The sequence below is a fragment of the Lotus japonicus genome, chromosome 2 (genome assembly GCF_012489685.1).
Source record: "Lotus japonicus ecotype B-129 chromosome 2, LjGifu_v1.2".
Classification (NCBI taxonomy): domain Eukaryota; kingdom Viridiplantae; phylum Streptophyta; class Magnoliopsida; order Fabales; family Fabaceae; genus Lotus; species Lotus japonicus.
The window spans coordinates 86,919,535-86,946,507 of record NC_080042.1 but is presented as its reverse complement, the minus strand read 5'-3'; the positions used below and the strand labels follow the sequence as shown (position 1 = coordinate 86,946,507).

Here is a 26,973-nt window from a genome sequence, read left to right as displayed (position 1 = left end):
TATATGCATGCTACTGTGAATGTTAATCAGGTCTTTTCTTTATAATTAATGTTAATCAGGTCTTTAGTTATAGGAAAATTATTTGTGGATATTGTTTGCCAACCAACTATCCCAAAATCTTGTTTGAAGATATGAATGAGATTATAATTATAATATCTTGAAGTGTGGACAATGTCATATGATAAAATCTAATTTTTATTAGAACAACGAAGACAACAATGATCAAATTCTAGACAACTTAGTCATATAGAGGTTGTAAAATCATGTCACGAACCGACTATCTCAAAAGGTTAAGTTATTGGGCCAAGACGTGTGAATTACTTTATATTTCTAACATACATGTGCTTAGTGTAGCACGATTCGGATTGCCTGCAGTTATTTTTCGATGCAATTACTACGGTCATTGAATACGAGTCATTGGATTAAGATCGGGTGTTTCATATTTAATCTCGGTAAATAGGACACATATACCCATGTTAAAATATGGCTCATCTAATATTAATCATACGGCTTGCATTTGTGACTGAAGTGCACTAAGTTCATATCTTACGAACACCCCACACACAGCAAGAGTGAGAAAAAAATGTGTAATGGAGAGAACAATGAGATATTTGTGAAGTATCTATTTGGATGTATAAGAGCATGTTTGGTTTTTGCAAAGTGGGATCCTAGTTTCTCAAGCACTAAATGTGAAAGCAAGAACTTTGAAGGATTGAAGTCTCGAATGTGATTAATTATTAGGAATTTTGTACTTCAGCTTAATAATTGTCCTGATAACTGTTTGACAATAGTATTTCAAACTTGAAAGTTCAAGACAATTGTCTAGGAACCGGCTACTGTCAAAGGCTTCCACTTAATTAGGAGCATTGATCAGGGCAAGGCAAGAATTAGTTTGGTTCGTTTCAGGGTACGTATTCATGTTTGTGTACACAAGCTAACTCCTTAAGCTTGTGTTTTACCAAAAGAAAAAATTACCAGTTCCTTCATTGATTCATATGACTCTGCAACCACATTCATTTGGATCCAAATGGGGATCTACAGCATGTTTCCGATGTGTGTTGGACGCACACTCCAAAGCACAAGAATCTCCACATTGTAGTTTATGAGTTAACATGATTTTGGGGTCTAAATGTGAATTCCAAAAATGCAACCAATTAACCAAACATGCACCTAGTCATTTAATTTTTTAATGGCCATGTGATCTGATTATGAATATATAATTCTGTGTGAAACTTCAAAGAGCAGTGCAAATATCCAGATCAAAGTACGAACATGTTGTTATATAAAAATAAACTGAATATTTTAAAAACAAATTCATTAACAAATGAGATTACAAGTTTCAAGTAAATTATGATTACTTTTTCTTAGATTTTACCAAACAATTGAAGTGACATGCATTATGATAAGATACTAATTAAACTCTTATCATGTTTTCATATCTTTGGCATGTGAAGTTCATTCATACTGATTACACTCTTCATTGTTGCAGTTTGTTTACATGTTTCTGCCAAATCCATGTATGCTTTTAACTTTATATCTTGCTTTTATGCTAAATTGCTCATAAGTATCTCTTTCCCTCTAAAGTTATCAGAACAGACACAGCACTTGATGCTAGTCATTAGTCAGAATTCACAGTAATTGTATAGATAGTGCAAATTCTGCTTGTCAACTAGTTATCTGGATCCTAGCAATAAAGTCAGATGCAGGTGAGCATAGCACATGAACTTTGTCTGGATTATGTTTATATTAATTGTAAGGTTCCTTCTGTATGGGCACTGCACAAATTATTCAACTGACCCCGACATTATCACATGAATCACATGACAACCAACAACAAGCCATGTCTTTCCCTTTCATATTTTATTGCTCATTTTGTCACAGTTCAACAAATCAGAAGCAAATACACAAATACATTTTCACATGTTCTTATACTTAGACTCTAATCAATGAGAAAAATATTTTCTCACTTCACAGGATTACTTAGTACATGTTTGGAAACCCTTCTACAATTGATTCTGAAGCCAGAATCAATTCTAATGAGAAGGATCTGGTTTTCAGAATGGATTATAATGAAAGAGAAGCGGATCCAAACATGTTATTATACTATCATTGACAACAGGCGATGCTTCTTCATTTTCAAGTAACACAGCTCAGATGTCATGATGTAACTCCTCCCCCCACCAACACTTTTTAACTTAACTTACTTTGCTTGGTTCTCAATCTTACATCAAACTCCTTCTCTTTATGCTTTCATTTTGCCTTGCCTAACATTCTATCAAGCAACTCATTACCACATATTACCAATATGCAAATATAATTGATAATAAGCATAAGAATCACACCAGGCATCATCATCGTCGTCATCATTGTGGCTTATTATCAACCCACTCATCTTCAACTTCAACCCTTCCTGAACTGCGGCAACCCATCTTTCCAAATGAATTTACACTGGATGATAGTCCCTTGAAACTGCTGCTACCACCCTCGTTCAAGTTCCGGAACTTCCATGACTTGCTTGGATTGGAACAAGAGATATCAACACAACCATCTTGATCAATGTCATCATGACTTTCTATCTTGATAACCACCAGTCTAGCTATGGTGCTTCGGCAGAACGGACAAATCGGTGGGATAGGACAAGAAGTAGAAGGGTTAGGCTTGTTGTGGCAACAGAGGGCTAGTGTGCATTTTGCACACATTTGGTGGCCACATTCTTGGACTTCAATTGTACACACTTGCTCAAAGCAAATGCAGCATAGTTCAGTCTCACTAACCTGAATTACATTAGAACCCACTATAAGTATACACCTGGTAAATTTTATGAGTCCTCAGGAACTATATATCTCCATGACTAAATTCAATAACATCTAAGAAAAGTAGTAAACTAAAAGAAGTTGGTATGAATTTAAAGGGTGTGAAATTACCTCAGAGATATTGTCATCTATCTGATCAGAGTGCGATGGAGATGGAAGAGAGTAAGCACTCTCTTTGAATATCTTTTTCTCCCTTTCCCTGTTCGCGTCCATCAAGGCTCGCTCTAGTAAAACTTTGGCATCTGGATTGAGGTCACTGATGATCTTCAAAGATGATGGCCAGACAAGAGGCTGTGCAGCTGTAAGATTTAACAATGCTGCACATGCACTATGTCTGTGCTTCAGAGCAACTACATATGGTATCCGCCTGCATAAACACAATGTAAGTATGAAGGAAATTTCAGAAATTCCAAAACCTACAGCTGAATAAAACATTGCTAGTCAAATATAAGATTTTGTTCTACATACATGAATGAATACACTGTTAGATGAGGGGAAGGTGCTTCCTAAATAAGTTCACTTACTCTCTCAGGAGTCTAACACTTCTAATTTTCCTTTCTGCGAAATTATATTCATACACTCACTTTTGCCTCCTATCTTCTTCTATCTATCTCTCTCTTTCTTCTTCATCAAATAATCACTCACATCTCTCTTAGTCTCTCATTTCTCTTTTAGAAAAGTTGCACAGGCAAAGCACCAAATGGGAGGGAATCCAGGACGGATAATCAACACAATTGATAATATTTGTCAAATAAGCATACATTTCATTACTACAATCAATGTCCTAGTAAGCAAACTCATTATGATTAAGCTACATATATTTCAAAGAAAATGAAATACATGTTTAGATATGCATCAATCATCATGAAGTTATACACTCAATGAAATCTTCTCCGCATGGTTAATAAATTGTATCTAGAAAGTAGAAACTATATTGTACCCGGATGCATCACGTTGAAGACGATCTGCACCCCATGCCAATAGTTCGCGGATGCAATCCAGAGACCCTCCTTTGGCTGCTAGATGAAGAGGAGTGCTCCCAGGACAGCTGCAAATTGCAATGTATCAATACTAATAATCCATAGAACAAATGAATGAATGCATCAAATCCAACACCAGAACCTAGACAAATTATTACCCATATCTGCCAGTTGAGGCACCAACAAGAGCTCCATTGCACAATAGAATATGCACACATTCAGGCCGTCTTTGACGAGCCGCCAAGTGCAATGGGGTAGCACCCCTAGCATCTCTAACATTCACAAACCGAGCAAACCCCCTGCAATTAATTGAATTCTTTTCTGTATCAATAAGCATCATAAAGAAAATAAGAAAACACCCACATGAATTGAAATGCTAAAACAGAAAAAGGACCAACCAAGAAGCTGCCACTGGACTAGATTGAGCTGCAGAAAGAATTGCCTTAAGGCATGAAGAATGACCATAGTAGGCTGAATAGTGCAAACAGGTTCTTCCATAACCAGCATCAAACATTAATACCTGAAGTTTTATTTAATAAAATCCATTATCATCAAATAACAAATATTTCAGAAAATTGGAATGAATTAACATCTCAGGAAATGTCACATACATTAGCCCCAGCTTCAAGAAGCTTCTCCACACAAGCAATTTTTCCGTGCATTGCAGCCAACATAAGCGGGGTCTGAATCATTCAAATGCAATGAAATTAAATCAGTGAGGCAAAATAAAAAAGACAACAAATGCCACATTCAAAATCAGGAATAAAAGCAAAAAGCGACCTGCTTTTGGCGATTCAACACATCAGGATTCGCAGATCCATCTAAAAGCCTAGATAGAACCTGCAATTTGCAGCCAGAAAAATGTGAGGATAGAGACATGAATTTTCAGACCCCACAAGTGAAAATGAAAATGAAAATGAAAATGAAAATGAAAAGCCACCTGGATCTGGCCATTGGCAGCGGCAATATGAAGAGCAGAGTGGTGGTCATAGACAGTGGTTCGATGCATGAGAGCTGGATGTGTCTGTAAAAGAGTGGAAACAGTTTGAAGGTCCCCATGCTGAACAGCACGGAAGAGTCCATGTTCATGGCTCCCTCTGCAACTCAGCCCCTGACCCATCACTCTATCTCTTCTTCTCACTTCCCTGACTGCGCCACCTTTGCCAGAGAGAGACGGTGGTGGCCTGCACGTTTTGAATTCAAACTTTCCACATTTGAAGCCCGGGACCGTAGAGAGAGAGAGGGAAACAGAGAGAGGAAGAAGAACAGAAAACAGAGACAGGGGTGTGGGTAGCTGATGAATGTGTCAGTGATGAGAGAGTAAGATGGATATTGTGGCATCAATCAGATTGATTCCCACAAACACAAAGGGTAGTCAGTCTGTAGCATCCCGAAAACTCTGAAATTAATAGCATCCACTTTTTGTTCCATTGATCCAACGCTTCAGGTTCAAACTGGTTAATGGGGAGTGTTGTTGTTTGAACTTTGAACTTTGAACTTTGAATGGTAAAAATAAAATGGTTTGTTTAATCAAAAGGGTGAGCTATGGGTTCGGGTTTCGAGTCAGCGTAGAAAGAAAGAAAGAAAGACTGGAAGGAACTGGTTGGTGTTGTGGTCACACATTTTGCTGTCAAAGGAAAGGAAAGGAAAGGAAAATTCTTCATGGGATCTATATGTAGTATATGTATGTATGTATTTTACTTCAGTCAAACACACACAGTTACCTTTCTTACTGGATCCTATTCCTAGCCATGTCTGTCGTAGACCATTCAATTTAAATCTTTTATATAATATAATTGTTTGGTGTACACTCTTTTAATAAGAAGGGCAAGATGTATCTAATGAAAAATGTGTTTTCATATCAAGTTGATAAGAATAAATAATGATTGTTTGATCTAATCAAATGACAATGATTAAAAATTAATTAATAATGATATGATATGATTACTTTAAAATGTCACGATAAAAAGTCATATAATCAAATATTTTAATTTTAGCAATTCAATATATTATATTTAATGATCATGATTTATTCTTATCATTTTCATATATAATATTTTTTTCATAATATACATCATGTATTAAGATAAAAACATGAGAAAGGGAAGAAAGAAAGTGTACATAAAGTCAAAATGTGTGGTTTCTCACTTTCAGAAAAAAAAAAAAATTAAGTGGTTCATCAATAATTAATGAATTTAATTTTTATGCACCGACAATGTAAATAATTTTTACACCATTATTCAATCACATCCTCCATTTTATTATCTCACAATTAATTTTGAATTTAATAATATCTAAAAAAGAAAATGAAAGATTGTGATTGAATGATGGTGTAAAACTTTTTACACCGTCTGTGCATAAAAATTAATCTGATAATTAATGTGTAATTTTTTTTATACATCGAAAAATAATGTGGAACTGTATTGCTCATTTTTTTTCTAAATAATGAAAATGGTTAATATATTTATTTTATTCTATTGTTGTAAAAAAATCTCTTGTTGACGGTCATGGTGCATTTATTATGTATATGTACTCCCTTCGGTCCTATTTATAAGCAACAAAAAAAAAATTCACATAGTTTAAGAAATGTAGTTAAACTAGATAAAATGTATTAAATTTGTCTTAAATTAAAATGAACTTCCAAAATTACCCTTTGTTATTAGTGTTGGAAAGTGGAAAAGAAAGAGAATAATTAATGAGACACATTTTACAAGTTAGAATTAATAAGGGCATCATTGGAAAAAATTAATTAATATAGCTCAAACTTTCATTTGGTTCTTATAAAAAGGACCAAAATTTTTCTTCTCTTTCATGCTTATAAATAGGATCGGAGGGAGTACAAGTGATGTAGTTTAGCAACTTCCCTACAAGTCTACAACCTTAAAAATAGTCGAATGACTGCTTTAAACTACTATTTTAATTTGGACTATCCTATGCGCAAAAAGAAAATAGTGTTTGCTTAGGTTGTCGTGAAATAATAATCATCTTTTTAATGGTAAAGACTACATTGATTCTCGTATTCCAAAAAAAAAAAATACTACACTAATTCTCTATTTTACGGGCCACATGTATTTCACCATTTCACCATTGGACACCGTTAAATCTTACTCCCTTCGTTCTAGAAAGTTTGTTGTTTTAGACAATCTTTCAATATCTCAAAATATTTGTTGTTTTAGAAAATCAATGCATTTTTTGCTAATTTTTTTCACTTATACCCTCATTTAATATATTTTCTCTCACTTATCACATTTCATATTAACCAACCATAACTCTTTTCTATTAATTACATTCTTCTCTGTCTAAGTATAATTTAATAGTTGCATATTATACTAGTAAAATTAAATAAGGGTAATCTAGTCAAATTATGCTATCAATAATTGTTTTCTTAGTCTTTGTGCCACAAGCTTAAACTACAAATTTTCTGAAACGGAGGGAGTAAAATTTATGTATATTTTTTAAATTAGTGATTAGGATTGAATAATACTCCCTCCGGTCCTATTTATAAACAACAAAAAAAAATTCACATAATTTAAGAAATGTAGTAAAACTATATAAAATGCATTAAATTTGTCTTGAATCAAAATAAACTTCCAAAATTACCCTTTGTCATTCATGTTGGAAAGTGGGAAAGAGAGAGAATAATTAATGAGACACATTCTACGAGTTAGAATTAATAAGGGCATCATTGGAAAAAAATAATTAATATAGTTCAAACTTTCATTTGGTTCTTATAAAAAGGACCAAGATTTTTCTTCTCTTTCATTCTTATAAATAGGATCGGAGGGAGTATTAGAGATAAAAGGTACAAATGTAATATTTATCTTTAAAAATTTTATGATCACTTTTCTCTTCTAAATCCTCTAACAACGCTCTTGTTCCCTTTCTCTGCTTCTTGAGAAAGTTTTGCAAGCGTCACAAAATTAACCTCATTTCCTTTATTATTAGACAAACCACCACCACTAAGGACCAAGGTTGAAGGCCACCACAGTGGAAGGGAGGGAGAACGTCGCGAGCTCTACGATCTCCTTTCATTTTTCAGATGAAGTTTATTATGGATGACATTATTCATGTCTTACAAGGAGGATGACAACCCATAAACCACAAAAAATGCAATTTCATTAAATCTATAAATTTTATGGTGCGCAACTCTGACATGTATATGGAGTTTGTGCCCAGCTCGTTGAGCGTTATGAGAAACACACACAACAACTTCTGCTCCAGCGACAGAGCCATCACATCTCCGTCGCGAACCACCGCAATCTGTTGAGGAAGCGGTGTTCACGAGGAAGAAGAAGTGAAATGAAGAGAGGAGAAAGAAGAGAGATGCTTTTGAGGCGTCGAGAAAGGTAAAGGTGGAAGCTTTTTGGAATTTTCATGGAGAAAAGTGGAGATCCAATGGTTGTGGTGATGGTCTCAGCCATGGTGGTGGTGTCCATGAGGAAGAATAAGTGAAAGTGAAGAGGTGAAAAGGAAGAAAGAAAGATGCTTAGGAGGTGTTGAATAAGGTAAATATGAAAGCCTTTTTGAGTTTTCATTGAGGAAAGTTGAGATCCATGATGGTGGTGATGGTCTCACCATGGTAGTAGTGTTCACGAGGAAGAAGTGGAAAGTGAAAACCGATGGAATCATGGAAGTGAAGAGAGGAAATTATCAAATACGCTATAGGACAACCGAAAGCTCCAAAAGAAAGGATCACCTTTTTAATATTTTATTACTTGTTGAATAACCAATTATTCCAAAAGCACATTGAAAACCAAGCCGTTTAGGACTCTTGTGAATGAAAAAAAAAACTCATTGACTGTGAGGCAAGGGATTAATCACTTGACTATCAAACTATCAGTTGTGGATACTTAAAAGTAAGTAGTAGTCCACACACTTATTCACTCGATTTGTAATATTACTTAAACTGTGTTTGGTAATAGCGTATTTAAGGGTTTATCGCACAAGCGCTTATTCATAAGCTAATTTTAGAAACTTATTAAAATAAGCTGAAAAATATATTATATCAAACATAAGTTTGTATTCATAAGTTAATCTGAACAACTTATAAAATAACATCAAAATAACTTATAAGTAGGCTATAAGTTTTTTTTTTCAAGAAAGTAGACTATAAGTTATTTACATAAATTCTCCCAAACATTTAGACAATAACACTCTTATTTTTAGTTTTTATCTAAATCTCATATGATTGTTCAATTTTTTGTATGGTGGTGCAAGATTAACCCAATAAGCCAGCCCACAGTCGAAACACAGGCATTGCTATATCGGGCTAAAATAGGGACCAAGAAAAAACTAAGGCTAAAACCAACTGCGATTACAAAATTTTAGCATTCAGCAAACAAAACAAAAAATTGTAACATTATATTTATATATGAACTTGATCCGTGAAAATTATTAGACCAAAACAAAATCCGTGGCAATCAGCATTCAGCACTCCAAAAAGTCTGTATTGGCTTTTGAGTACACAAATAAATCTGTTTGAAAGAGATTATTACATGATTATTACATTTGTCCAAAAAAAGAGAGATTATTACATGATTATTAATTAATAAAAGAGATTTATTAAAAGAAAGTCATACAATTTCTCAATACAAGTGGTAAAATGTGATCCTAAATATGAACTTTGAAAATATATTCATTCTAATTTTACTAATTTTTTAAAAAATATAACTTTTTACAACCGGATTAATCTAAGAACATTTGAATTATAGCATCCAGAAGATGAAAAGAATCATGTAGTGATCCACCATATTTTGTGAGTTATTGTAGTTCAACAATCAATACTAATGAATTTAGATCAAGTGGAGTGGAGTTGATTGGCATGTATGAAGCATCTGCAGTTGCATCTTCTGTCCTGTGAACTCACCTCTCACTTTCACCGTCGCGTAAACTGGGTCCACCAAGCCAACTACGTGTGGACCCACTTCATCGACTTGCATGACCACCGTTCATCTAACGCGTGCCTTTGACTTTTATTCTTATTATCTCAAGCCAAGGATCACATTCGATCTAACACAACCGTGTCTCTCGTTTAATTTTCAACTGGTCCCACATAGTTAATCGGTTGTTTCCGACATTAGAACATCTCCAACAGGGTTTGCTTAACCCAGTTGGAGCATTTAAGCAACGCTGCTTATTTTGGAATAGCATTGAAGCACCATGATGTAGCAGTCTAGTTGCTTAAATTTAAGCAACAATTGCTTATTCTTTTTTCTTCTTGATTAATAAACTATATATTTTATCTTTCGTTCATGAACTTTAATGGTGTCTATGTGTTATGACTTTGAAATAATATAAATATATGAGTTATAGTATGACCCAAACACAAGTAAAATAAGCAACTGTGGTTGGAGCAAATTCTGCTTATGGGTTGCTTAAATCCTATGTGGCAGTATAAGCCCACCAAAATAGTGTTTAAGCAACTCAACTAGCAACCTTGCATTGAAGATGCTCTTAGAAACTCATATGCCACATTAATCATCATCAAATTGATCTTATTTTACAACTGGAGAGCATGAATTTGTTGTTAATCCGGGTACTCGGTTCTTATAAAAGGAAAATTCTACGAATTTAAAATGGGCGTTCTCTTTTTACTACCTCAATTTTATAAAAAATTGTTGTTTATAGTTGTGATACAAAAAATAAGATGATAATTATTGATACTATTATATAACCGAAATACCCTTATTTATAATATGTTTTCATGATTTTTATGTAATTATCAGTAAACAATTTAATTGATGGGTTGCTCAATCCATTACTTAACAAAATAATCAGCGATAAATACATTTTGTACATTTTGATACTCTTTTTTAAAAGTGAGTATGATATAAGTTTTGTCTTTTATAAATTTCAATTTTAATTTAAATATTTTTTATATTTTTTTTCAAGTCTAGAACTTTTAAAACTAAAAAAGAATTGAGAGAGAAGGTGGCACGGAAAGAGATAATAAACTCATAAAAAATGGATCTATTTAAAATATTTGTAACATCAAAAGTTTATAATTTTTTCACAAAAAGTTAAAATAAAAAGCGTAACGTTTTTTGTTTTTTGAACTAAAAAGCAAAGCGTTATATATACTCCAACTTGCTAAAAGAAGACCACCGCGTGAATCGAGCACCCTTATAAAATAAGCTGCGAGGTGACAGATATTGGCCTAACATCTGAGCTCATGCCAATTGGATTATGAAGAAAGTGTCTCCAGACTCCAATTAGCTTCGCAGTTAGGCTACATAAGGGGAATTCCGTGAGTCGCATGTTGGTTGGAATGTGCTAGGTTGCTTCAAAGAGTGGGTTGATGACATTCACTTAATTGTTCCATAGCATGACGTCAAGACCAACGTGATTGTCAAGCTACATTAATTATTTGTGCATAAACTTCGTGTTGCTTCATGTTAATTTTTTGCTAAGATGGAGAGAGTTAGTCATCCGGGATCAGAATTCTCTCATGTAGTGAAAGCGCAAATGTAATCTTAGATATAAGAGGTACATATCCATATAAAATCGATTAGATTGTAGATTCCCCAAGCAATAGAGGGTTTCATTATCCACTCAAAGAAACAATAATTGAAGTCTTTCAAGCTAGCCTAACATTGAGTCATTTCCAATATCTAATTAGTTGAACGGAATAATAACTCTGTCCTCACCCAAGACTATATTATTTCTAAGACTGAACTATGTTTGCCCACACCGACCACCACCCTCTTTTTTTGGAATTTTTTCTTATAGCCGGAAGATTGTTGAAGGAAATGCAAGCGACCATCTCTCGGCAACACAATAGACACACCCAACTACTTGTAATAGGTTGGCCAAATTGATCAGGAACAAGGGCACAAAAAGAAAATATGAGGAGAAGGTTGTTCAACCGAGCAAAAGGAACAAAGGGTCTCCACAACATTTTGGATAACTTTCATCTTCCTCGAGTTTGATCTGGTCCGAATGTGATCAAACATCAGCCTCCACAAAAAGACACATCTAATTTTTCAAATGGGTTGGTTCATAGGCGAGCTTTATAACGACTTCAACCTATAAATATTTGTGGATCCTGACACCAAAGCTTAGAGGAAGAGAGATCATGCACATGCTTGATTGGAAGAAAAACCTGAACATTTTCTCTTCATATTCATTTTTCCATTTTAACTTGAATTCTCAACCAAACCGAACACAAACATAATTAGTTTGAGTCGATTCATGTTTTGCACCACAAATTTCAAGAATTTAGATAATAACTCAACCCAACTCGAGGCCCTCCCACTAATTTGGGTGCTACCTATTCTGGACCAAACCAAATCCGACTAGTAGAACCATATATTTTTTATTATTTCAAGGCTTAAATTTGTTTTTTGATCTCTGATTTTCTAAGAGGAATCGAATTGAGTCACTAGAAAAAATCATTTAACTGTTATCCTTATTAATTTTTTAAATCAAATTAAGTCATTGTGTTTACATGTGATCAATTTTGACTAGCCAACCGTTCACGTAGAGAGTTTGAAGGTGTTGTAACTTATAGGTTTTAGGTGAATAAGAAGATGACAATTGGATGAAATTTTGGGTTTGAATATCATTTTTTTTTGTTAAGTGTGAACTGTGGAGGAAAATAAAGAAGGTGGAAGAAGAATAAGATAAAGATGGAAGAGGAAGAAGATTGAGGTGGAAAGTAAATTTGATTTAAAACAATTTACAATGACTAAGTTTAAAACTAATGATAAAAAGTTGACGTGACCACTCAATGAGTGTGTGTATATACCACTAGATAGAGATAAGAAGAAATGAAATTTAAATGATAAAAAATGTGATACATATAAAAAAAGAATATCATAATATATACATTATTTGATAATCATACACGTAACACTACCTTTTTAAATTAACAACATCTACTTATGAATTCTTAATTCACCGATTTTTTATTTAAATATCTCAGAAGCCACCTATTTTTTGTCATTCTCCCAAAAACAAAAAAATTGACAGTCACCCTCATAGATTTGATCCGTGACCAAGGGAGACATGTCTGCCTTTCTCTCATCCTATGTACATATGAGTTACCGCAGTTCATTTTACTAAACCCAAATATTTATCCGCAGTACGACAATCTCACTCATTTTAAAAAGTAAAGTAAGTCATCACATTATTAACTTAATTACTCATATCGAGTTAAACAATCTCTGTTAATAATGTGATGATTTATTTTACTTTTTAAAATGAGTCCAGACACTCTCGATTAGAGAGTGAAATCAGCATTAGCCGAAGCCAAGCCAACCCGAGCCGACTAAAGCCGCCAAAAAAAGTTACCTTACACTGTTACACAGCCTCGCTCAGCTTCAGCCGCGCCGCAGAAGAATATTAGAAAAGTCATTGCGCGTATTTTAATTTACTTTTTCAATCTTTTTTTTCTCTGAACTTTTCTCTCTCTCTCTCTCTGCTATATCTTTCTCTGTCTTAAAACCACTGTGTCTGAATTCTCAAAATTTCGTGTATGTCATTGACGAGGACCATGTCTCGCAACCTCGATCTCCGGCAATCACCGTGATTCTTCTGCTAAAACGGTGCCGTATTGGAGGGATCTGCTGTGGAGAGCGAGTTCGCGTGGTGGTGGTGGTGGCGGCGCAGCCATGGAGGTTGTTGTTGAGGTTGAGATAGCTGGCTCGGTGATTGAGCTGGTGAATGAGATAGCTAGCATCTCTGACTTCAGACCTATGGTGAAGAAGCAGTACTGCAACTTGGCACGCAGGTTGAAGCTTCTCGTGCCTTTGTTCGAGGAAATTAGGGACATGAAAGATCCCATCACTGACGAAACTTCGAAATCCATGCTTGCTTTTAAGGAAGCTCTTGAATCTGCAAAGGAGCTTCTCAAATTCGGATGTGAAGGCAGCAAGATTTACATGGTTTGTTCTTTGTTCCTCCCCTTAGTTTTCTCTTAACATCTATTGAGGATGCAATCATTAATCATGCAATCCAAAATGATTTTAGAGATAACATCTGTTTGGATTTGTTAGAAGTTTCATTTTCTGGGTTATGTTTTTTTGGTTTTGAATGTAAATTACTGTTTGGTTTTTGGTCTCTGTCTGTCATCTAGCTGTGAATTATCTGCAATTGGAAGTGGAATGTCTGCCCCTGTTTACCCCAGATTTGTATTCTTTTATTTGTTTTGGTTTTTAACTCAAAGTTAATATAATACCTGATTTTCTTTTACTAGTTGATGTCTCTTTCAAATGCTGATTGTTGATCATATTTGTATTGGGCCTTATGATCCGTTTTCTCTCCACTAGTTCGGTGTTTTTTATTGCTAATTTTCATTCACATGTGCTGATTGAGTGTAACATTCATAATTATGGGCAATTTCAAAATATAGCCTTGCTTGCACATATTCACTTGCAATACAGGGAGATTTCTGAATTCTGTGAATTTATTACACCATGTTGTGGGCATTCCCTTTTGGAGCTAGTATAATACCTGACATTTTACTATTGATTTTCAATTACAATGGTTTGGTTAACAAGAGGCTAATTTATATGGATCATGTAGATCATTCTTTCTTTGATTGAATTAACTCTGTCAAAGATAGTGTGGGACTTGAAAGTCTTGGCTTGTCTTCCTTTTGTATATTTATAGTAGTTTGGTCATTCCTTAGCAATGATCCAAACTAGGTCAAAATGATTCGAACGTTTTTTGGTTAATTTTTATTTCTGTTGTGTGGAATTTTGCCGAGAAGTTGAAAGGTAAATGTATAGGCAAGGGAAAGATATTTTCCTTTAATCGTCGTAGGACCACTAATCCAGTTTTATTCAAAGCTATCCTTCTTGAGGTGGGGGCACCGAAACTAGTATGATATTTGTATAACACGTGTCGGACTCATCTGGTGTCCTATTAAAAAGGAACTTTTATTGGCTCGGACACTCAGCCAGCACCTCAAGGACACTTAGCCGACATTCAAATATGGCATGACGTTTGAATGGCGGGACTCGCATTAAAAAGAAATTGTTTCATTTTTAACTAGCTTTTTAAAAAGTCAGCTTAAATTATAAAAGGGTTGAAATATGAGAAATGTTCCAATAGGTTACCCTCTCTTTTTCGGGAATGTCACTTCTTTTGTCGTTCATCCTTCCGCCCACACAAAGTTTGTGTGTGCACGCGCGTGTGCATTTGAGTTCGTGTATGTTTGTGTGCGCATATGTGTGTGTGCGCGCGCGTGCGCTCGCGCGTGTGTAGGTGTATAAAGTGATAGCATGTATGGTTAAAATTAACCACCTCTCTCTCACACACAGTCACACGCACATAAGCAGTGTCCTATATTTTAGACATTACACCTGTTAGCATGTCAATTCCTTTGTCGTATCTGTTATCCATGTTTGTATCCATGCTTCATAGATGGGAACCTTAGTTGCTTACAGCTCTGTTTGTCGGTAAATCCCCATCATATAATTATGGTTTAAACAATATATTTGGAAAGAGCATTGCAAAATCTTCTAATTAAATGACTTCATCTTCCTTAGTTGTTGATTCGGTTGTCTTCACTCCTCTTTACAGGTTCTTGAGAGGGACCAAATCATGAACAAATTCTATGAGGTGACAGCTCGGCTGGAACAATCATTGAATGGAATTTCCTATGATAAACTTGACATTTCTGATGAAGTTAAGGAGCAGGTATAAATATTTAAACTACGCCTATTTGTTGTATGTATGCGACACCGTGATCTCACTCAGCCAATTCATTTTTTAAGTAGCAAAGTTCAAACTATTGAACTTCCTACTTGTGATCTGTTGAGAATAGAATGGATGATGGATCACTGTTTAGCTTATTTATCTCTGTATTTTAGCTATTTACAAAATCTATTTTAATTCTCCCTATCATTTCAGGTTGAATTGGTTCTTGCCCAGTTTAGAAGAGCCAAAGGAAGGGTTGATGAACCTGATGTCAAGTTGTATGAGGATATATTGTCCCTTTACAATGATAGTAGTGATGCAGCTACAGATCCAGCTGTTCTTAGCCGATTAGCTGAAAAATTGCAATTGATGGGGATAGCCGATTTTATTCATGAATCTCTCACATTACATGACATGGTGGGAGCGAGTGGTGGGGATCCAGGGGCACGCATCGAGAAGATGTCAATGTTATTGAAGAAGATAAAGGATTATGTGCAAACTGAAAACCTAGTCAAGGATGATAATGTTGGAGCAAAAGGCCTTCCTTCAAGCGTTAGCAGATTAGGGTCAATCGAAAAGAATCATCCGGCCCTTGTTATCCCTACTGATTTTAAATGTCCGATTTCCTTGGAATTGATGCAGGATCCTGTCATTGTTTCAACAGGACAGGTATGTGCTTTCTGTTTTTACCCTCTTCCAGCTAAATTGCAAATAGGGTGCAGTTAGTCATTGTCCTTCTTGACTTATTAAATTGGAAAGTCTAATCTTCCCTCTACATCTGCCTGTATGTAAAAATGCTTCAAAAGGAACCATTCTCTTGTGTTATTTTGTTAAAGAGATCTAAGGTCCTATATGGTTTAAGAAGATATTTATTGTTTTCATTTTCGATTTCTACCATTAATTAAAATAACACTTTATTTTCACATTATTTCTCATTTTCAATGTTTTTTTATACCAAAAACGGTAAGACATTTTCACCAATTCTGGGATAATGATCCTCTTGTTTTGCAAAGGGAAATGATGGATAGTGTGAATAGTATCCGCACAATGTTTTTCTTCTATGAGGCTATTGACCTTCACATGAGTTGGACACGCGGCCAAATTGCAATTTCTTTATATATTGCCGGATTTGTATTTTTATAGAACATGAATCTTGGTTGGAATGGGAAAATTGGTAAAGTAAAATTGAAGGCTTTTCCTAATTACACTCTTTTAGTTGACCTGTGTAATACATTCCCATATGATGATTCCCGTTCACACTACTCTCATTTTATCCATGCTTAAAAGTCTGTTCGCTTATAATTGTAAAGCTACCAGCTCAAATTCATCTTGTTCTTCTCTGCAGACTTATGAGCGTTCTTGTATTGAGAAGTGGTTGCAAGCTGGGCATGGGACATGCCCAAAAACACAACAGAGTCTCACTAGTACTGTTCTCACACCCAACTACGTGTTACGGAGCCTCATAGAACAATGGTGTGAAGCCAATGGCATAGAGCCACCAAAACGACCCAGCACCTCTCAACCTAGCAAATCAGCATCAGCCTGCACCCCAGCTGAGCGAAGTAAGATTGAAAATCTTCTCCAAAAGCTCTCATCTGGTAATCCTGAAGACCAGAGATTAGCTGCTGGTGAGATCCGCCTTCTTGCAAAGCGCAATGCAGATAATCGGGTCGCAATTGCTGAAGCTGGAGCAATACCTCTCCTTGTTGGTCTCTTGTCCGTGCCCGACTCTCGCACTCAAGAGCATGCTGTGACAGCGCTTTTGAATCTTTCCATATATGAGAATAACAAAGGGTGCATTGTGTCTTCTGGAGCAGTCCCAGGTATAGTTCATGTGCTGAGGAAAGGAAGCATGGAAGCCCGTGAAAATGCAGCAGCAACACTTTTCAGCCTTTCGGTTGTGGACGAAAACAAGGTTACAATTGGTTCTTCAGGAGCCATACCGCCGCTAGTGACGCTGCTGAGTGAAGGTACCCAAAGGGGTAAGAAAGACGCTGCAACAGCACTCTTCAATTTGTGCATTTACCAGGGTAACAAAGGAAAGGCGGTGAGGGCGGGTGTTATTCCCACACTGATGAAACTGCTGACAGAACCAAGTGGAGGAATGGTGGACGAAGCATTGGCCATTTTGGCAATCTTGTCTAGTCATCCTGATGGGAAGGCTGCGATTGGTGCTGCAGATGCGGTTCCAATTTTGGTAGAGTTTATTGGGAATGGATCGCCGAGGAACAAAGAGAACTCAGCTGCTGTTTTAGTGCACCTTTCTTCTGGTGATCAACAATATCTAGCACAAGCACACAAACTAGGGTTGATGACTCCTTTGTTGGAACTGGCTCAACATGGTACAGATAGAGGCAAAAGAAAGGCGGCACAATTGATAGATCGCATGAGCAGGTTTCTTGAGCAGCAGAGGCAGCAGCAGGAGCAGGTGGAGGAAGTTCAAACACAAACTGAACCTCAAGCTCAGAATGAGGATATCGAACCACCTTCAATTTCTAACCTTGATGATACCTGAGATGTCTTGTTTATACTTTTGTTCATTTTTGTTCCTTTTGTTAAGTGTTGAAAGAAGCATCTGTTTGGAGGGTAGGGTGGAAGATCACCTTCCTACTCCATTAAGTTATCATTTGTTTTGTGTGATAATCAGAGATGTAATGCAAAAAGCTTTTGAACTTGGGAAGACGAGGTTCAAAGAAAATAGGCAAGATGTGCCTGATATGAAAAATGTATAATTGTAACATGTTCATCCTGCCAATTTAATGAAGAAATGTTTCTTGTATTGGCACCATAGCACATGCTGTTAGAGAACTTATCTAATATGTTGGTCTCGCATTGTTTCTCCGAACAGAAAGTGTCCGTGTGTGGTGCATTTTATTCATGTCTTCTTCGTATTGGATGTAATTTTCAGAACTTCACACTTACCGTTCGCAAGTTTTACATCAACTAGTGACCAAGATAACTCGTGTATGGTATTGAGTAGAGGTGACCTAGTAGTTAGGATAGAGTTACACCTCTCAAACAGTTTTGTTAAAAAAAAGTTATTCTTCTAAAATATTTTGAATAGTTCTACCAACACTATTTTAAACATATTTTTTCTTTTTTATTGAATTTTGTCGAGAAAATAATTACTTGTGTTTTATATGAAGGGATTATTTATGCTTTTGATAAAAAAAATTAAAATACAAAAATTAAAATATTTCTTTAAACTATTTGAAATAAATAATTATTTCTAATGAACTTTTAAAGTGAAAAGTAATTTTTATATCTATAAGCAAACATAAATCATTTTTTGCTTTTCTCCTTTAAAAAATCTCTTAAAATAAAATAAATTTTTTTATTTAACTTTAAATTCACTTACTTTTGTTTTTCGATGAAGAAAAAAAAAATCACTTACTTTAAGTGGACACAAAAAGCCAAACAGGGCCATCATATCCTATTTATAGATTTTCTTGTTTGGGTCAAATTATGGATCTGTTTATAGTGTGATAAATAAGTCCTCAAAGTGGGCAACAAAACTTTAGCAATGTCCTGTTTTGTTTTTGTCATAGCAATGCCTTTATTTTCTACTGATCCAATTAATGAATAGGCCTAATAACTTGGGTTGACCCATTTAGCGACTAAAGGGGGGCACCAAACGAGCTTCAATCTAGGCTCGCAAATATGGGTGATGAAATGTGAAGATTCACAACTATAGGGTTTTTATGGTGGAGAAAGATTTTTTTTTTTGGGTACATTCGGAGAAAAATTACGGGTATGTTTGATTGAAGTTTTTAAAAATATATTTAAAAATTGTTTTTGAAAAGAATTCAATTTTTAAGAAAAAATTGTTTGAATTATATGTTTTACAACATTAAAGAATTGTAATACGAAAACTAAAAACTGAAATAAAAAACATCTCTTAGTTGTTCTAGTATTTTAATGTTAAAACTGAAATTGAGAACCATTTTCGAAAACAGTTTTTAAAAACCAACAAATTTTTAAATTTTGTGTTTTTAAAAACAGGAAAATGTTTCAAAAATTGTAATTAAATAGACCCTAAACTTCTAGAACATGTACTTAGATTGTCTTGAAAGTTCTCTTTTACTATTAGAATCACTTACTAGATTTTAGTCACTTGAAAATAACTTTTCTTTTTAGAATTATAGCTATGCTGAATTATATTTTCTGATCCTTCAAGCTTTTATATTTTGGGCTATTTCCTTTTTTCTAAAAAAATATTTAGTAAATCAAAAGAAAAAAATACATCCGAATTGCGTTTGCTTATAAGGAAGACCATACCTTCAGTCATAGAGTTTTTTTAGACCGGAACATCCATCGTCAACAATAACAGCTAATTCCTTCGCTGCAATAATCACACTAAACGGCTAGCTACGAATTGTGCTCTATCGCCATCGGAGGGGTGGGGTGGGGGAGGGGCACGAGATGGGAGAGGTGCGATAGTGCAGTGGGACAATGAGGTAGTGTGGCGGCAATGTGGGGGTTGGGGTTGCAACAATGCGAGAAGGTGAGGGTTAAGGAGAAGTGTGATGGGGTTTGAGGGGATGAAGCTTATAAGGTTGTTGAGGTTTAGAAACCACCCATGCTTAGTGTTGGCTAGGTCGACGTTAAGGGTTGGACCTACGAGATGTGTCACACCGAGTTCAACTTAGCGTTAGCCTAATTTGAGGCTAAGTTTTAATGAAATTAGCGTCGACTTTGGACTGCTACAAATTAACGTTGAGCGGACATTTAGTTGTCCGATGAATTTAGCGTCTGTCCAAGCCGATGCTAATAGCCGTCGACGCTAACTAGCGTTTGCCTATTTGACATTATCCTTGAATGTAACAAATTAACTTGTGGCGGTGTCAAAGCCGATGCTAATTTTTTACACTAGTGTACAGGTAAGTTGACAAACATATGGTGGAACAGCAACAGGAACATGACACACTTTCGATTCAATTCTCAATTTACTGAATTTATTAAGGAGCTGGTTAGAAAAATACATATATCCATCCACGCACGCTGTTGAAGTATCTAAAGATGGTAGCAGTCTCTGGCTGGTGGATGCAGAGGTCCCCACGCATCAGTGGAAAGAAAAAGAAAGCAAACTTAGAAAACATAGAAGCAGAAGAAGACGAAGAGAAAAAGAATAAGAAGATACAAATGATAGAGGGAAAACGAAACAGGGGAAAGCTAGGCATTAAAGTAAGACAAAGGAAGCAAATAATGCACAGATAACACAGGTTAGGCTAACAAACGATTTTACATTGAAGGGTTATGCTTGAAAAACAGTGTTGAAAGACAGGGTCACAGTTCACACCACACTATTTGAAGCATGCATGAATTTCTGAGCCTCCTCTGCTTCTTGATTCGTACCGTAGGAAGAAGCAAACCCTGCAAAATTAACCCACACTGCTCTGTTTTTCCTTTTCCTTTATCTCTGGCTAATGCAAGTATGTTTCTTCTTTGAGACCCACACTCACCGACATTTTTGGAATCTGGGTACCCATTTACTGACTACGTCCAAAGACAGGGGGAGAGTGCTTTTGTCTGTGCTGTACTGTACATGCTCTCTTCTTGCCTTGCTTTATTCGTTTTCTTCAAAGCTACAAAGAAAGAAGCATTGATCCTTACAAAAGTTTGATTCATGTCATCATCTCAAAATGATCCCCTCTTCTTTTTTTATATACATAGCTAATTCATTTCTAGTAGGATTGGAATATCAAAGGCCCTAATTAGAGAGAACAGCAATTTTTAGGACACACCAGCCACAATAGTTTTTGACCTCCTTAAATTATAGAATGTATTTCTTTCTATAAACTATGTAGTTTGTGGATGTCCGAAACTATCATTAACTGCATGTGTTGAATGCCCTAAACGTAATTCATGAAACTTAACATCTTTAATCATTAGTGTGGAACATTTGTGTGTTAATTTGCCGAGACTAGACTCTAGAGTGTGTTTTATCATACAAGAGAAGCCTCATAAGCAGTTTTTGAAAAAAAAAGTTACCAAATTTGGACGCTTTGTATTGAATCATGCTGTAAATCCAATTAAAATGCAAAATAAGAAATGTAAAACAAGTTAATATGATCACAAACAAACACAATATAGAAAGGAAAATGATGTGTAGACATGCATATGTTTTGAATGAATCATCTTTCAAAGTACAATTTTATAACCATTTTTAACTGCCACTAATCACAATCATAGAAGTATTTGTCATCTGAGTATCCGTATCCCTAAATCTCTGCTCTATAGAAAAATTGGGATAATCTTGAAAAGATAATAGTAGAATTAATTAACTTCAATTTCTTAGATTTCATCTCAACACTAAGTATTTTCCATGCTGAAATGAATGGAACCGTCACTTTCCAAGAAGGAGAGAGAAGAGAAGTGACCACTACATGTTGAAAAAGGTGACACTTATTTTGACCGTATAGAACCTTTTTCTTTTCCTTTCAAGTTCTCTCTCTCTCTAGTGCGTAATTAATAATGGCCCAAAAAGAATTATATAATTAAGAAACGTTGTTTGCAACTTTGCATGTTGCATGATTCTGCTGAAGAAGTTCTAGAACAGTCACCCACTTCAGTTTGGTCGAATATAGAATTGCATGATTTTTCGGGGGATTTTGGCGTCTTCTTGGAATGGTTACATATATTTCGTTACCACTTTCAACCTCCAAATCCAACAAACACGCACGTCCCATCTCATGAATCTAATATGATATATAATTACACAACATTGTAAGTTTGACTCTTGACTAGCCCATCTCCATACTGTTTATAATTTTTTTTGTCCTAGAGAAGTATATAAAAATGATAAATGCTTCACTCGTTGCACTTGTACGTCTTGACACTTAAGTTTACATCTAGAATATTCAATTTGATACATTCCTGCCCTCCCATTCATTTCATTTCTAGATTATTTTCTTTTCCAAATCTCTCTCATCTAACTTTTCAATCTCATTCTATTAAGTATGGGTGGAATAAGTGTCATCACAATGGATGGAGATTCATCCCAATTTGGTGTCTTTGGTCCTTACCAGTATTAATTACCAATAATCAAATTATCATCAATTATATGTCATGTGATCAGCATGGACGTAACACTTATAACCTTACTTTGAAGGATTTTTATAGCGTACACAACTTGATTTTTATAGCGTACACAATTTCAGTCACTACATAATACCCCTTAATTATGCACTCTACACTTCCCATATATGCAGTACTGTGTCCTTCTTTGTTATAGAGCTTGTGTATGTGAAAACTGAGTTTCAAAATCCAGATAATTAAGAAAACCAGGAAAACCACCCCATAGATTCTGCTAAAAGTACAATGCAATGAGGTTCCTTGTAGTCAAGATTTGCCACAATTGAGGAAAAGCCAGGACATTAAATAACTGTCACACTCAAGTTTCCAAGAATTTCACACTGATGAAAGAGTGAGTTGAGAAGTGGAAAATTTAATTCCAGCTAGCTTCTGGGCTGTAGCAAAGGCTGGCTAAAGTACTCTCAGTGATTAAAGAGAAAGAGAAGCATCCAAAGAAAAGAAAAAGAAAAAGTCTAGTAAGAATTGTAAAAGAGTAACACACCGTATATAGGTGTCAGACTGTGTCTTTACCTTGAATTATCATCAAACACTATTAAGTATTATCTATATATCCCTCAATCCAATGTGCATGACAAACATTCGTATCACAAACACCTAGCTAGCAGCATGTGATGTCTACAAGCAACATATATATTTGCATCAAGAATGTTTCACAAATTTAGATAAACTTGTATATATAGAGGCCGCAAGATATAGGAAAATAAAGTGAAATTCATACAAAATAAGCCTATCCCGAGAAACACTCTATACCTCGGCTAAAGCTAACATGGAATGACACATTTTTTCAGAACTACTGTAGTAATTCTTCATAGAATTCACGATCCATTCGGTGCACACATCCAATTGAAAAACACTGGAAAAGAAATATTTATAATAGAGAGGTGACGAATGTCACATATAACGAATGAGATAAAAAGAAAGAGATATAGAGAAAAATGATGTGTGAATGTCTATCCTTATTGGGTGTGTAAATATCATCACTGCTTCCTTTCTTATAACTGAAAGTGTACGGTTTATCACATTAGCTGATTTTGATAATCATATTTGTGCAGAAACTGGTGCAGTAGTGTGAGCTAGATAACAGTTAAGTTAAACTCAACGGAAAGTTTTGTACCGAAGTGATATTACAACGTCAGATAGCAAACACACAAAAGATTACATGCACACAATTAAGTTATACAAAACAAGCCCATATATATGTATAGTCTACAAATGACTCGACTCGATGAAAAATAGAAAAAGAAGAAGAGAAAACATGAACTAAATCAATGACCAGAAACTACATCGATTCTACCACTTCTGCGTTAATCAACCCAGCTTTTGCGCCAGCTAGCTGCTGATAGTTGAAAGTGTTCAGTGGGACAACAACATCCAAAGTCTTCTTGAATTTCTCTGATCTGATCCATCCAAGAGTAACAAGTAATGATTCAAGCAAGGAGTTCAATTCGGGTGATAGGGTTATCGTCAAGGGATAAAGGTCTTCTGTCTCCAAACTCTATCTCACTCTATCCCCTAATAAAATTTTGACATATCAATTAAAAATACAATACTATATTGTAACTGATTCACTTAACACGACAAGATTTCATTGGTGACAAAGACAATTGAGTTACCGTTTGGGACAGAAGATCTTAGTCGATGGTCAAGTTATAAGAGATGACTAGTAGTGGAAGAAGAGGCAAGACCTGACATATCAGTCCATGAAAAGTACTGGTTATTTTCTGAGACATTATTCAGAGATGATCTTGACAAATTGAGACCTCCATTATCTTCCATTTTAACAGGTGGAACCTGAGTAACCCTAGAACTTGAAGCTAAATCTCCAACAAAATCAGAAGCTCCATCAATATTACCTTCACTTTGAAAAGGATAATTAGAACCAGGTGAAGTAGTTGATTCAAAACCATTCAAGAAAGGAAACTGCTGCAACCGCCACTGTTCCACTCCACCGCCAGAAACTGAGTTACCAACACCACCAATTTGAAACCCCATGTGATCATTCTGTCCTTGATGAATATTCTCACCCATTCTGAGACCCATGTTTCCAACACCATACCGGCTAAGATTCTGCAGAGAAGCCATGAAGGGTAGAGTAGGTGGTTGTGGTGGCAACTGACCAAGCATCTCATGTGTGGAGGGGATGCTATTGTTGTTGTTTGCACTTGACGATGGTGTTTGTTTCTCAGAACTTGAAGGAGATTTGGAGCGGCTTCTCTTGCTCTTCTTGTTCCGGCGGCACCCTCCACCTACAGGAACGTTTCTGAGAGCACCCCCACTTGTCCAGTAACGCCTACAAGCCTTGCAAAAGTGGCGAGGTTGAGAGAGGCTGTAGTTGTTGAAGTAGCAAAACTTGGTGTTGGTGGAATTACAACGAGGACACTTGAGAGCTGGTTCAGGTGGTGGAATCTTAGCTAACCGAGCTCGATCAGCCATGGAACCTGGCCTGATCGAGCCCATAGAACCACCACCACCAGCCATCTCTGCCGCCAGAGGGGGCAGAGGTGGAAGCAGGTGAGTGTTGTCACTGCCATTTAGTTGGTGATGATGTTGATGCTGATGCTGATGCTGATGATTTGGTTGTTGCTGCAAATTAATTTAACAGATCATGAGAACAAAAGTAAAGAAAAGGGGAGGAGGAAAAAAATCTGGTATATTCAAGAAGATGTTACAAGGAATAGGAATAATTTTTACTTTATTTTTTTTGAAAATGTGGCTGAAATTTGTGGAAAACCTTACCTGGTGCCAATTGGGAGGATCTACATAGACTGGAATAGAAGAGAAAACCATGGTGTTGCAATTCCTTTTATGTTTTTCTTTTATAAAGTTTGATGGCTCTTTAGGGAGATGGTGGAGAATCACTACACCAAGGGAATACCAGAGAGGAGAAAGAAAGGGAAAAAGAGAATTAAAGAGGAGGAGATGGGGTGGAGGAAAGAAAGAAAGCAGGAAGAGGCTTTGGTTTGTTTACTTTGCGCTTATTCCCTCATTCCATCTCTTTTTGTTTTATTATATTTTCAGGGTTTTGAGTGGACGAAGTTTCTTAACCTATAAGCTTCTCTTTTTTCTTTATGGGTTGGTTGCTATGTGAATTTGGTCATAAAAAGGGTAGTGGCTACCATGCATGGAAGAAAGAGAAAAAATAAAGATACGTATACATATAATATGATTACACTGTATATATGTACATGACAATTACACATATACTTAAACACATGCACTTAAACAGTACAATCATTTTATACTTTATAAATATTAGATTTTCTTATCATATTCTATCATCATCTTAGCATAGCGCAAGACATCATACATCAATAATTAATGTGGCAATTAGATATATGGTGTGAGACAAACACTCATAGATGTTTATAAAAAAAAACACACACTAATAGATAGCATTCACATTTCATTGAGTGTCTTTCCAAAAAAAAACATTTAATTGAGTGGTTAATGTATATTTGCATTAATAATTCAAAACTGCTGCTAAAATGTATATTCGAAGTATGTTAATTAAAAGTGTATGTACACATTACTTCGAATAACTTTCCCTGGTATAAAGTTATAATCGCTATCTATTCAAGGGTGTTTGGTGGAATCAGCTTACATAATCAATGAAAAGAATCTTAACCTTAACCATCAAGTTGACATGCTTATATGCAGCATTATTAAACAGATTATCAAAGGTACAAAATGAAAAGATAAAAAATTCATTATGGACCTCACACGTTGTAGTAATTTGTATATATTCAGATACCTAAAAAGTCTAGTCAATTGAAGAGCCCTACACACTTTAGTTCCTATTCATGTGTATATGAAATTACATGTGAATAGGGAGTACTGGATGAGAAGGCAAAAATTGGGAAAAGGCTAATATAACTCCTGCAATCATTTAAGAGGCAGGCAGACAAAATGGAAATACATTTATAGTTTCACAAGAGCATGCCACAAAATTGAGGTCTTGCAATTATTGAAAAATATTGACCATATATTGCAAACTTTGAATTTATATATGCTTACTGTGAACAACTGAACATGAAATCTTTCTTTTAACTTTTTCCATTTGTTTCTATCCAATTATTTATACAGCTAGTGTATAATATAAATATTTGAAGTTTGAGTAAATGTAACACTGACAGTATTAAAAAAACAAATAAATTAAGTTTATTCATTATTATGCATTGATAATAAAATTAAGGGGCGCCTTCAAGCACACAGATAATAAAATTAAGGGGCTTCAAGCACACATCGGTAAATAAGTAGTGTAATCAAACACTGGGGTCTGGGTAGTAAGTCGTGAAATAGCTGTTAAGAATTAGCTAGGAAGTTAGTGAAAAAAAATATTTCGGTTACTAATGCTAGCTGATTGGCAGCTATCTGACAGCTAATTTGTGATGTACTGTTTTCCATCTACTAATTAAGCTAATTGAGTCCTCTGTAATACGTCA

At 35.4% G+C, this 26,973-nt stretch overlaps 3 protein-coding genes across 4 annotated transcripts; 1 reads left to right on the top strand and 2 right to left on the bottom strand.

Annotated features, from left to right (window-relative positions):
* Window positions 1-1,804: 1,804 nt before the first annotated feature.
* Window positions 1,805-5,442, bottom strand: LOC130740535 (putative E3 ubiquitin-protein ligase XBAT31). Its single transcript, XM_057593184.1, has 8 exons — window positions 4,734-5,442; window positions 4,574-4,633; window positions 4,405-4,476; window positions 4,192-4,313; window positions 3,952-4,092; window positions 3,754-3,861; window positions 2,925-3,180; window positions 1,805-2,774 (listed from the first exon to the last, which is right to left on the bottom strand). Exons 1-8 carry the CDS (start codon window positions 4,911-4,913, stop codon window positions 2,364-2,366), a joined length of 1,350 nt encoding a protein of 449 aa, XP_057449167.1. The 5' UTR covers window positions 4,914-5,442; the 3' UTR covers window positions 1,805-2,363.
* Window positions 5,443-13,186: 7,744 nt separating this feature from the next.
* On the top strand, window positions 13,187-18,215 carry LOC130740534 (U-box domain-containing protein 13-like). Its single transcript, XM_057593183.1, has 4 exons — window positions 13,187-13,677; window positions 15,320-15,436; window positions 15,650-16,105; window positions 16,782-18,215. Exons 1-4 carry the CDS (start codon window positions 13,405-13,407, stop codon window positions 17,949-17,951), a joined length of 2,016 nt encoding a protein of 671 aa, XP_057449166.1. The 5' UTR covers window positions 13,187-13,404; the 3' UTR covers window positions 17,952-18,215.
* A 5,400-nt stretch (window positions 18,216-23,615) lies between these two features.
* LOC130740533 (dof zinc finger protein DOF3.6-like) lies at window positions 23,616-25,536 on the bottom strand. Of its 2 annotated transcripts, XM_057593182.1 has the most exons (3): window positions 25,268-25,536; window positions 24,145-25,114; window positions 23,616-24,043 (listed from the first exon to the last, which is right to left on the bottom strand). In XM_057593182.1, exons 1-2 carry the CDS (start codon window positions 25,316-25,318, stop codon window positions 24,179-24,181), a joined length of 987 nt encoding a protein of 328 aa, XP_057449165.1. In that variant the 5' UTR covers window positions 25,319-25,536; the 3' UTR covers window positions 23,616-24,043; window positions 24,145-24,178. The 2 variants fall into 2 exon arrangements, with proteins under 2 accessions (XP_057449165.1, XP_057449164.1); XM_057593181.1 differs by having other exon boundaries at window positions 23,616-25,114.
* Between the last annotated feature and the right edge of the window lie 1,437 nt (window positions 25,537-26,973).